The sequence below is a fragment of the Microcebus murinus genome, chromosome 1 (assembly GCF_040939455.1).
Source record: "Microcebus murinus isolate Inina chromosome 1, M.murinus_Inina_mat1.0, whole genome shotgun sequence".
Classification (NCBI taxonomy): domain Eukaryota; kingdom Metazoa; phylum Chordata; class Mammalia; order Primates; family Cheirogaleidae; genus Microcebus; species Microcebus murinus.
The window spans coordinates 124,975,641-124,988,836 of NC_134104.1; the positions used below are offsets into that span (position 1 = coordinate 124,975,641).

Consider the following 13,196-nt stretch of genomic DNA (forward strand, 5'->3'; position numbering starts at 1 on the left):
GCCAAAGGATTTAACAAAGCATATCTTTATTTATGCACATACATTAGGTAGAAAGGATGAAGTTCACATTAGCTATCCCTTTTTCCGGGCCCTCTCTTTGACTAATGCTTCCCCTATTCTCTGGTGGAAAAATCAAACCAAGTTTCAATTCATTTCTGAATTAGGTTTTGCTCACTTCTTACATTGATCTTTCTTTTGCTATGTAGCACCCCAAAATTTTAAAGTAATGTTATAGGTCAAGTTCAAATTTCCTTTTCATTCAGTTCTAATTCATTTAAATTAGTTTTAGGAAAGTTTTGGTTACTTTTTGTAACTATTAGAATTCAGTCTTCAAGTCACAAATAATCTGGGCCCAAGCCCTTGGCTGGCAGGAAAAAAATTCAGGGAGTTAGGAATCTTATGTCTAAGTTGAGGAGTGGGTTCTGTCACTTAGGAGCTGTGTGGCCCTGCCTCACAAGGGCAATCTTGATTTCATCAGCTCGTATAAGAGGAGCTACAGTAATGAGGCTCTGCCTAACTCTGCAGGGGTGGTGGGTCACACTGAGCTTCACATTCTTCCTTGGTTTCAAAGCGGTTGGCATTGCCCCCACAGCTGCCATACCAGAACTGCTGGCAAGCCCGCTCTTCTTTGTTGTAGTACCACTTCAGGGTGTAGTTCTGGCACTCGCCTTCCATTGGATCCATGGAACAAGAACCTGCAACAAAATGAACACAGAGAGAGCTGGACTTCCTGCATGAGCATGCCAGGGAAAGAACATGGTCTGGAGTCACAGATCTGGGATCGAATCTCAGCCTCACCACCAACTGGCTGTGCAACTTTGGGCAAGTAATTTAACCTCTATGAGCCTCAATTTCCTCAATTATAAAAGCAATATTAAAAAAAAATACCCTACATCACAAATGTGTTGTATGATGTCGCATAGCATATGTGAAAGGTAAAATATAGTTATAGCTATTATTTTGCAAAGCACCTGGCATATGGCAGATATGCCCAGAGAGTGTATAAGTGAGTGAATGAATTAATGAATGAAGCTTTCTGTTACTGCACACTCCTCACTTGCTTTCCTTCTTTTTTCAAACTATCTCAACCTTTTACCTAATCTCAAGCCTGTCCAGCCTTCCAATGGCCTAAGCAAATCCAGCTTATTTATTATATTAATATATAATATCCTAACTCTTGCCCAAGAAGTAAAGACATCTATTAAAACAAAAACCATGATGTCCCTGAGGAAAAAAAAAATAGCATTGGGAAGCAACGAGTTACAACAAAGCAATACATGGGATACCCTGAATTTTTTTTCCCAAATTCTGTGGGTACAAATATTGTTAGGGTTACATATCTTGCCCCTGCCCCCCTCCCACCCTGTCTGAATTTTAAATTATGCATTGATTTTCCCAGGCAGCTAATCCCTGCCTTCTAGGTAGAGCAGATTTCCTTGGGCACATTTTCTATCACATACAAGTATTCTTGTCCCAGGTCAGCCCTGAAACACAGAATGCTGGCATCCTCCAAATAGTTCTTCCTGGGCCTTCCAAGTACCCCTAAATAAAGAAGATATTGTCTTCAGAAAGCAAGAGTTAAAATTCATGGTCTGTTCCTGGGAAGCTACCTACTAACCTCCCAATAGTATAACCAGTTTTTTAGAGGTGACCTGATGCGCTGGACCCATGGAGATGACGCACACTCCTAGTGGGGTAAGGAATTGACACAATGCACAGGAATTTTTTTTTTTAAAAAAGATAAAGATGAAAAAAGTGAATCCAACTTAAGAAGCAGGAGTTTGGTTCTTACCATAGGTAGTACCTGAATTTATTTCTTTTCTAGTTTCTTCTTGTTTTGCTGGTGTTTCTTGTTCATTTTTTTCAATGTCATATTCGTCCTTTTCATAATTTTCAAGTGCTTCTTGCGGAGTTGTAGGTGTTGTCATGCCTTTTCTCTTCTCTTCTAGAAAAACGTCTGTTGCTTCAAGTGCTTCCAAATCACCAGCAATGCCAGACATACCAAACTGGTGGTTGAGTGACCTGTATAGAAATAATCCATGTCAAACCACATAACCAAACCTCAAAAACTAAGAGGTTCAATTTTCACTTGATATTGCTGTGATTTACAATCTTTATGTGAGGGCATTTCCTGATGACTGCATTATTGCATTAACTGTTTTCTTAGGTCTGCAGACATGTTTGGATAAACATCAGAATGATATGTTTATCACTATTAATTTTAACTCTGGGACATGGAATTAGAGGATGTGGGGATATCGTACAATGAAAATTTTTCTTTTTCTTTTTATTTTTTTTTTTGCTTCTATACACTCATGTATTTATGTATCCTTTGAACTTTTTATATTGATCCAGTATTACTTTCAACATTAAAAAAAAAAGAAAAAGAAAAAAGTATATCACAATTGTCAACTCCAGAAGCACCCAGCCGTAGTTTGAGTCGAGTCAAGGACTGGCATTTCCTATAACCTTTCTTTAGGGAGACCATCTCCTGCCTGGGGGCAGAGCTGTGGGTCAGTCTCAGCCCTGCCCTTAGCTACCTTATGAAAGGCATGCCTGAGTGCAGCAGAGTGTCCCCACTGTTTGGGCCCGTACACTCTGCAGTAAGTTCTGGGGGTGGGTACTGGTTTGTTCCACCTAAAAGGAAAAGAAAATCAAATCAAGCCAAATATAAAATAATGCAAAACTTTAAAATAAAATAAACAGAAAATTAAACAAAATACTACCCATTAAGACATAAAATACTAAAGACATAAAATCAAATAAAGTATAAAATATAAAATAAGACAAAAAACAAAATGAAACAAAATAAAATAAAAATATTAACAATATAAAAATAAAAGTAAACAGAACATTGAGAACAAAAAAATCCAGGAAGACATAAAATCAAAAAGATATAAAATATATTCAAATAAAGCATAAAATAAATATAAGCAAATAAAAATGAAATAACAGAATAAAAACATAAAATGCATACTATCACATAAACAATATGAAATAAAATCACAACATAAAAGAACATAACGAAACACAAAATACAACCTAACATAAAAAAGAAAGTAAAATTAAGTTAAATCAGATTAGTAAAGTGATTCCTTCAGCCAGCCTGCTTCTCCTTCATGGAATCACCAAGTCATTAGTGATCTATTACCCTTCTCTCTACCACCCCTTGCAAAGATACGGAATCTAAAGTTCAGAGAGATTCACTGACTTTTCTAGGATCATACAGCTCACTAGCGGCAGACCGAGGACTAGAACCAATTCACTGATCTTTGTACCTCTCAAATTGGAGAGACATAAACGCTGTGCCAGTACTTCGAAGATGTCCATCAAACTCCCTTTATTATTTTAATGATGATGGAGCAGATGCCCCTCAAGGTCCCCAACGGGATGGCATAACCACTTATAAACTGAGAAACTGATGTCTCCCAGCAAGGTCAAGGCCTCACGTTACAACAAAGCACCCTGCACATGAGTCATTTTGAATTATTCACTGAAGGACGAAGCCCAGGACAAACTGCTGGATACTATCCTCCCCAACCCAATTCTAAATCTCCATTATCACACTAGGGATACAGATTTGGTTCTAGCTGCCCTTGAATTTAATTCTACTAGTTCTAAGAGAAAATCACCTCTATGATTGGAGGCGAAGATGCTAGGGCTGGGGGATGGGGACGCATTCCAGCTAGGACACACTGGCACAGCCCTTGTCCCTTAACCTTTACTATTAGCTTCATCTTGGCAGGGTGCAGTGAGTCACACCTGTAATCCTAGCACTTGGGAGGCTGAGGCAGGAGGATTGCTTGAGCTCAGGGCTTCGAGACAATTAGATTTATCCATTCAGCCTGAGGTGGGAGACCCTGGCCTTTTGTCCTGTGTCCCTTACTTCCTGGTAAGCCCCGAAGATCTCTGACCCCACACTGCCATGTCAACCCCTACTTTAAAATAAATGTCATATACTCTTGTTACTTAAAGTGTGGTCCATGGACCAGCAGCGTCAGCATCACTCTCCAGCTTGTAAGAAACACAGAATCTCAGTCCCCAACCCAGACCTACTGAATTGGAATCCCCATTTTAGCAAGATTCCCCAAGATATTCATGTGTACCTAAAAGTTTGAGAAGCAATGTCAAATACCACTGGAAAACAGTTGTAATAAATAGTAATAACAATGATTATGCCTTATTTGTACAGTATTGGTGCTTTCAAAGCCACTCCACGCATATATGGCTTCACAATTAGGGAAAAGACTGCAATTCTCATTGTGAAAACAACAAAATTGAGAAGTTATGTGTAGGTCTGAGGCTCCCAGACACCAGATGAGAGGTTCAGGACAAGAAACCAGCACAAGGCCTAGCACAACGTCAGAGCAATGATAGTGCAGGGTTTTCAGGAAATGGGGTGCTCCCTGGCATTCCCCAGGGAAACTAAGCTGCACACACTTCAGCAAGGGTGGAAGGGCAATGGGCACCTACCTGCCCAAATACCAGGCTCTGTAAGTTCCTCTCCCCACCCCACTCAGGGTACCTCAGTATTCGGGGAATGCTCACTTTTTAGGAGGTTCAGGAAAGCTCGCGTGAATCCCCGGGCGTAGGCTACCTCCGGCTCCGAGACCCCTTCCAGGCGCAGCAGGTGCTGCTCGGAGGGGGCACTGGCCACGTGGGCCAGCTTGGCCAGCTCACGGTCCCCCAAGCCAGGGCCCATGGCCAGCACAAACAGGGTGAGGCCCTTGCACTTGGCATCCAGGGACACGGTCAATAGCTTCTCCCTGTCCCAGCTGCTAGTCTCGCTGGCCACGATGGCAAAGAGAACCTGTGCCCTCCGCGGCAGAGGGGCTGCCAGGAGCACCTTCTCCAGCGTCCACTCCAGGGCGTGGCCCAGGGCGGGGGCTCCCTGCAGGGGGCGGCCCGCGGCGGCGTCGCGGGCATGTCTCTGCATCTGGGTCCGGTGACCGTAGGAGGTCAAGCTGAAGCCCTCAAGCACAGGAGAGCGACCCCCGCCCGGCCAGAAGCCCGGCGCCGTGTGCGTCACCAGGGCCACACGCGCCCCATCGCGCGACGCGCCTGGCTGCGCAGCCACCTCCAGGTCGTCTAGCACGGCGCCCACCAGCCCCAGAGCTCCGCGGAACAGGTCGGCGCGCACGCCGTGGGAGCCGTCCACCACGAACGCCAAGTCCACGTCCACCGCCTGCGGCCGGGCCGCGCCGCACTGCGGAGCCGGGCGGCACTTGTCTGGGGAGGAAACACACGGGAAGGCTGGGGTTCAGCGATGCGTCCCTTTCTCTCCCATACAAAACCCGGTTCCAGACCCTCAGTAAGGAGAGAGCTGCTGCTGAGCGTTGGCCAGCCACTGCGCCCACATGCCAAGCCCACGGGTACACGAGCCCATTTCTCAGAAGAAAGGATTGAGACTGGTTGCACATTTAATGTTTTGAGCTACTAGGGCCATACGGCTTCCTAATCTCTGGGTTCACAGACATCAGCTCCCTTTCTCCCTACAAAAAAAGAGTTGTACTGTACTTAGTAATGTAAGTACAGTAGATAAATCAAGAGTAGTGAACGATGCCTGGGAAACCACATAAAAACATCGATTGCTAGCGGTGAGAATGGTCTTTAAAACCATATGAAATTGCCATTTTTTAGGATTAAAAAAAATCAAACATTGGCAGTTATTTTTAATTTTTTAAATTATTATGGGTATATAATAGTTGTATGTCTTTATAGGGCACGTGTGATGTTTTGATACAGGCCTACAATGTGAATTAATCAAATCAGGGTAATTGGGGTATCCATCATGTCAGGCATTTATCATTTCTTTGTTAGGAACATTCCAATTCCACTCTTTTAGTTAAAGTATACTCTAACGTGTTGTTGAAAATCGTCTTTGGTATTTGATAGCACTTTGTTCTGCTATCAAATATTGTTCATTATATCTAACTATATTTTTGCACCATTAGCTATCACCACTTTATCCCCCCTTCCCCGATACCCCTCCCAGACTCTGGTAACCATCACTCTACTCTGTCTCCATGAGATCAACTGTTTTAATGTTTAGCTCTCACATATGAGTAAGAATTTGGAGATTGTCTTTCCATGCTTGGCTTATTTCACTTAACATAACGTTCTCCAGTTCTATCCATGTTGTTGCATGTGACAGGATTTCACTCTTTTGTGGCTGTATAGTATTCCATTGTGTATTTCACCACAATTTCTTTATCCATTCATCCACTGATGGACACTTAGGTTGATTCCAAATCTCGGCTGTTGTGAATAGTGCTTCAAGAAACATGGGGGTGGAGATCTCTTTTTGATATACTGATTCCCTTTCTTTTTGATATATATCTAGCAGTGAGATTGCTGGGTCATATGGTAGTTCTATTTTTAGTTTTCTGAGGAACCTCCATACTGTTCTCTATAGTGGTTGTACTAATTTTACATTCCCAGCAACAGTGTATAAGGGTTCTCATTTCTCCACTTCTTCACCAGCATTCATTATTTCTGTCTTTTTGATAAAAGCCATTTTACCTGGGGTGAGATGATAAACTCATTGTGGTTTTGATCTGTATTTTTCTGATAACTAATGATTTGAGAATTTTTTTCATATACCTGTTGGCGATTTGCATGTCTTCTTTTGAGAAATGTCTATTCAGAACTTTTGTCCATTTTTAACTTTATTATTTGATTTTTTTCCTATTGAGTTGGTAGCGCTTCTTATATATTATAGTTATTAATCCCTGGTCAGATGGGAACTTTGCAAGTATTTTCTCCCAATTTGTGGGTTGTCTCTTCCTTTTGTGGACTGTTTCCTTTGTTGTTGATTGTTTCCTTTGATGTGCAGAAGCTTTTTAGTTTGATGTGATCCCATTTGTCCAATTTTGCTTTGGTTGCCTGTGCTTTGGGGGTATTACTCAAGAAGTTCTTTCCCAGACCAATCTCCTGAAGCATTTCCACAATGTTTTCTTTTAGTAGTTTCATATTTTCAGGTCTTACTTTAAGTCTTTAATCCATTTTGATTTGATTTTGTATATAGTGAGAGATAGGGGTCTAGTTTCATTCTTCTGCATTTGGATATACAGTTTTTCCAGCACCATTTATCAAAAAGACTGTCCTTTCACCATTGTATGTTCTTGGTACTTTTGTCCAAGATAAGTTCACTGTAGATATGTGAATTTATTTCTGGGATCTCTATTCTGTTCCACTGGTCTCTGTGTTTCTTTTTATGCAAGTACCATGTTGTTTTGGTTACTATAACTCTGTAGTATTATATAATTCGAAGTCAGGTAATGTGATTCTTTCAGTTTTATTCTTTTTGCTCAGGATGGCTTTAGCTATTGTGGGTCTTTGTGATTCCATATAAATTTTAGGATTATTTTTTCTATTTCTGTGAAAAATGTCATAGGTATTTTGATGGGGATTTCACTAAATCTGTAGATTGCTTTGGATAGTATAGACATTTTAACAATATTGATCCTTCCAATCTATGAGCATGGAATATCTTTTCATTTTTTTGCATCCTCTTCAACTTCTTTCATCAATGTTTTATAGTTTTCCTTATAAAGATCTTCCTCTTCTTTCATTAAGTTTATTCCTAGGAATTCTATTTTATTTGTAACTATTGTAAGTAGGAATATTTTCTTGGTTTCTTTTTCAGATTGTTTACTGTTGACATTAGAAATACTACTGACTTTCGTATGTTTTTTGTATCCTGTGACTTTACTAAATGTGATTATCAGTTCTAATAGTATTTTTTTGTGTGGAGTCTTTAGGTTTCTCTAGATATAAGATCATATTGTCTGCAAACAGGGATGATTTTAATTCTTCCTTTTCAATTTGGATGTGCTTTATTTCATTATCTTGTCTGATAGTTCTAGCTAGAACTTCCAGTACTATGTTGAATAACAGTGGTGAAAGTATGCATCTTATTCCAGATCTTAGGGGAAAGGCTTTCAATTTTCCCCCATTCAATATGATACTAGCTGTGGGTCTGTCATATATGGGTTTTATCATATTGAGATAAGTTCCTTCTATACTCAGTGTTTTGAGAGTTTTTATTATGAAGGGATGTTGAATTTTATCAAATGCCTTTTCAGCATCAATTGAAATGATCATATGTTTTTTGTCCTTCATTCTGTTGATATGATGTATCATATAATAGATTTGTGTATGTTGCACCATCCTTGGATTCCTGGGAAGAATCCCACTTGATCATGATGGATAATCTTTTCAATGTGTTATTGAATTTGGTTTGCTAGTATTTTCTCAAGGATTTTTGCATCTATGTTCATCAGAGATATTAGCCTACAGCTTTCTTTTTTTTGTTGCTGTTGTGTCTTTTTCTGGCTTTCATATTAGGGTGATACAGGTCCCATAGAATGAGTTTGGGAGTATTCTTTCCTCCTCAATGTTTTGGAGTAGTTTAAGTAGGATTGGTATTAGTTCTTCTGGAAATGCTTGGTAGACTTTAGCAGTGACGCCATCAGGTGTTGGGCTTTTCTTTGATGGGAGAATTTTTATTACTGCTTCTATCTCATTACTTGTTATTGGCTTATTCAGGTTTTGGATTTCTTCCTGGTTGAATCTAGGTAGGTTGTATATGTCTAGAAATTTATCCATGTGTTCTAGGTTTTCTGATTTATTGGAATATAGTTGCTCATAGTAGTTTCTAAGGATCCCTTGGATTTCCACAATATCAGTTGTAATGTCTCCTTTTTCATCTGTGATTTTATATATTTGGGTCTTCTCTGTTTTTTTCTTAGTTACTTGGCTAAAGGTTTTCAATTTTGTTTATCTTTTCAAAAAAGTAACTTTTGGTTTCATTGGTCTTTTGTATTTTTTTGTTTGTTTCAAATTTTATTTATTTCTTCTCTCATCTTTATTATTTCTTTTCTTCAACTGATTTTGGGTTTGTTTGGTCTTGTTTTTCTAGCTATTTGAGATGCATCAAAGAGGTTGTTTATTTGAAGCTTTTCTGCTTGTTTAATGTAAGCACTTATTGCTATAAACTTTCCTTTTATTACTGCTTTTGCCATATCCCATAGGTTTTGATATGTTGTTTTCATTTTCATTTTTTTCCAGAAATTTTTTAATTTCCTTCTTAATCTCTTCATTGACTCACTGGTCATTCAGGAGCATATTGTTTAATTTCTATGTGTTTGTATATTTTCTGATGTCCCATCTTGTTATTGATTTCTAGTTTTATTCCATTGTGGTCTGAGAAAATACTTGGTATGATTTCAATTTTTTTGAATTTTTTGAGACTTTTTGTGGCCTAACATATGATCTGTCCTTGAGAATGATCCATGAAATGAGGAGAACATGAATTCTGCAGCTATTGGATGAAATGTTCTGTAAATCTCTATTAGGTCCATTTGGTCAGTAGTGTAGATTAAGTCCAATGTTTCTTTGCTGACCTTCTGTCTGGATAATCTGTCCAATGCTGAAAGTGGAGTGTTGAGGTCTCCAATGATTATTGTGTTGGAGTCTATCTCTTTAGCTCTGATAATATTTGCTTTATATATCTGGATGCTCCAATGTTGGGTACCTATATGTTTAGAATTGTTATATTCTCTTGTCCTTGAGCCCCTTTTCATTATATAATTGCCTTCTTTGTCTCTTGTTATAGTTTTTTTCTTGAAATCTATTTTATCTGATAGAAGTATAGCTACTCTTGTTCTTTTTTGGTTTCCATTAGCATGGAATGCATTTTTCCATCCCTTTATTTTCAGTTTATGTGTATCTTTATAGGTGTACTGGGTTTCTTACAGACAACTTATAGTTGGGTCTTGTTTTTTTATCCATTCAGTCACTCCCTGTGTTTTGATTGGAGACTTCAGTCCATTCACATTCAACGTTATTATTGATACATAAGGACTTACTACTGCCATATGGTTATTTGATTTCTGGTTATTTTGTCATCCTCTCTTTCTTTCTTATTTCCCTTCCTGTTTTCCTTTGTTAAAAGTAACTTTCTATGATAGTGTATTTTAATTTCTTGTTGGTTTTTTTTTCTGTATCTGTTGTAGGTTTTTTATTTGAAGCTACCATGAGGCTTGAAAAAAAAATTTACGTGCATTGCAACATCACATTGTACCCCATAAGTAGATACAATTATTATTTGTCAATTAAAAGCAAAACTTTTGGCCGGGGGCGGTGGCTCACACCTATAATCCTAGTACTCTGGGAGGCCGAGGCAGGAGGATCACTCAAGGTCAGGAGTTCAAGACCAGCCTGAGCAAGAGCAAGACACCATCTCTATTAAAAATAGAAACAAATTAATTGGACAACAAAAAAATACATAGAAAAAATTAGCTGGGCATGGTGGTGCATGCCTGTAGTTCCAGCTACTCAGGAGGCTGAGGCAGGAGAATCGCTTGAGCCCAGGAGATTGAGGTTGCTGTGAGCTAGGCTGATGCCATGGCACTCTAGCCCAGGCAACAAAGTGAGCTCTGTCTCAAAAATTTTTTTTAAGTTTTTTTAAGGTACATATATTACTTCAGAGAACAAGCCTGTTATTTAAAGAAAAAAAGAAATAAAAATTTTTTAAAAGCATATATTTTATTATATCAAAATATTTTAATATTCTGATAATATATTTTCAATGTAATTGTTTTCCTCTCTATTTTATTTTGTGCATTGAGAAACATTATTCTGAGAAGATCATAGGTTCATCCAGATTCCAAAGGAGTCTATGACACCAAAAAATGTTTCAAACTCCTAATTTAGTACATTAGCACAGCACAGAGGTTGAAGTCAAGAGTTCAGCAGCCAGACTGCCTGGTTTGCCCCACGTCTGTCCCTTAGTCAGAGTGTGAACTTGGGCAAATTACTTAGCCTCCCTAGAGGCTCAGCTTCCTTATTTGTCAGACGGAGATATTAATAGTACTTACCTTATGATATTGTTTGTGAGGTTTATATGAAAAATGAGTTAATATCCATGTAAGTGCTCAGAACAGTGCCTGATAGGCAGTGAGAGCTTAACAAACACTAGCTAGGTTTCTGTTTCTATGGGAGAGGGAAGTGAGGCCCAGAGGGGAGATGTGTCAGATGAGAGATGGATGTGAAAGCACTTCATCGACTGTGACATACTCTAAAAATGACAGTTACTGTGCTTGGCTTGACTGAGTTGTCACAGCCAAAACTCTCGTGGCTGTGCTAGGTCTCGGTGGGGGATCAAGGAGGGGAACAATGAGATCCCCTCTTGAATTCATGATTCTGGCCCTGGGTGATGTGTGTGTGGATGGGACCTCTTCAAATATGGGCATGCAGAAACTTTCAGCAGAAAGTTCTCTCCAGCACAGGTTAGTGTGGGGTGTGGGATACAGTGATGGAAGCCGGGGACCAAGAGAAACCAAATGACTGGCCTGTGTCCCACTGCTGGTCAATAGTGGGTCCAGGCCTAGAACCTATGACTCTTCATTCTTAATTCAGTGGTCTGCCCACAACACTACAGGAACCACAAGCCCAGCCATCCCCAGGAGCCTAGCAGGACAGGTAAATGAGCAGAGCAGGCCAGGAGGAAGACAATGGGGAGGGCAGGGACTTTGGGGTAGTAGCAGATACTTACCCCATTAAAGGGGGTCAGGCACAACTCAGCTCTGCCGACAGTGGCCCCACAGGAATGCAGTGTCTATGACTCCCAAGTCTGACTTCCTAAGAAAAACTGGAAATCCAGACTTGGGAGATTCCCAGATTTTAGAGCCCTGCACATGCCAAGTAAACACACGGCTGCAGAGTGGATCTGGCCTGTTGCCACCAGTCAATTCATCCTGATCTGAGGGCTGTCCGGGCTTACCATAGCAGATAGTACAGCGAGCCATGTGCTCCACATCCTGCTGGTGCTCTGTCTGCCAGATGAACAAGTGAAATCTGCTGTCCTCCATCTAATTCAAACACATGCACACACATTTATGATTAGCTGGATTTGATTTCAGGCTATGTTTTTTTTCCAATTCAGATGAGAAAAACATTAATATGAGATGTTAAACGAATATATAATTATGTAAACATATGTACGAATAGTTCGGCCTTATATAGTACAGTTATTTATAGTCATTTAGTTCTCTAATTCTAACCTGGGCATTGGGCTGTCATTGGTGTGGGATCATGAAGTGTGGGTCTTCAGATTCCCAACATGTGTAAAACTCAGCCAGTGTCATGTTGTTTTGGAATGAGGGTAAGGAGATGAGGGGTTAAGCATTTATAAATTCCATAATTCCTTAAGAATTATTCACAGGATGCAGGATGCAGTGTGGTGGGAGCTATTAACATGAAGGGCAGAGTCTTCAAGGGGACGGTCATTAGGTCATACACCATTAGAATAGAAAGAGTAGACACCATGAGGGAGGCTCCTCTAGAATATTCCTGGTGTGCAGAGTTGGACATAGCACAACCAAAAGGTAAGAGTAAGGAGGAATCAGAGAAGGCTTTGCAGAGCTGGCAAATCTGTTTATCTCCTTCACTTAGCCTTTCCAATTATGATTCATTTAATCACTGATAATGAGGCTTAAAAGAAAAATATTAATAATACTAATAAATCCAACAAGGTCCATGGGACAACTAGTTGGATGATCAACAAACCCATGCCCTCTTCTTCCGAGGGTAGCAGCTGGACTACATTTCCCAGCCTCCCTTGCAGTTTTGATGCCACATGACTGGAGTCTAGCCAATGGGATGTAGGTAGAAGTGATGTATGCAATTCCCAGTGCATGCAGTATACTCCATTGCTCCCTCTTCTCTTATCTGCCAGACAGATGTAGAGGATCCAGGAAAAGATTTCGAGGCCCTGGGGTATAATGGTGACACTGATAGAAGGAGCCCATGTCCTGAAATAGCCGCATGCAACAAAACATGCCTTTCCCCCCACACACACATATACACATATACACAAGGGCCCACATTCCCTCGTGACAGATGGCAGACATAACCCTTTATCGTGTCAAGCCACTGAGACTTGGGTAGGAATGGTTTCACAGTTAACCTGCTGATACAGACTATTTGCAGCACTGCTACCTTATGGTGAAACCACAAATGCTTTCAGATTATTTCTCTCAAGATTGAGGCAAGGTTTGCAAAGAGGTGGAGGTCTAAACTCAGTCATGTCTATCCTTTTATTTACTCTCTCTCAAAGCATGCAGGACAGGGCCACACTGAGGGTCAGCTTCTCTTCCCTCATCTGTGTGGCCAGGAACAAGTAGGTTCTG

At 40.1% G+C, this 13,196-nt stretch overlaps 1 protein-coding gene across 1 annotated transcript in view; it reads right to left on the reverse strand.

The window, feature by feature from the left end:
- Positions 1–513: 513 nt before the first annotated feature.
- The window catches only part of LOC105872699 (collagen alpha-4(VI) chain-like), a 90,404-nt gene continuing 77,721 nt past the window's right edge, over positions 514–13,196 (reverse strand). Inside the window, exons 34-38 of the mRNA XM_076001281.1 lie at positions 11,789–11,865; positions 4,549–5,229; positions 2,541–2,637; positions 1,793–2,022; positions 514–695 (exon numbers count right to left, since the gene is read on the reverse strand). Of these exons, the coding sequence (XP_075857396.1) occupies positions 514–695; positions 1,793–2,022; positions 2,541–2,637; positions 4,549–5,229; positions 11,789–11,865 (1,267 nt within the window). The remainder of the gene's footprint in view (positions 696–1,792; positions 2,023–2,540; positions 2,638–4,548; positions 5,230–11,788; positions 11,866–13,196) is intronic.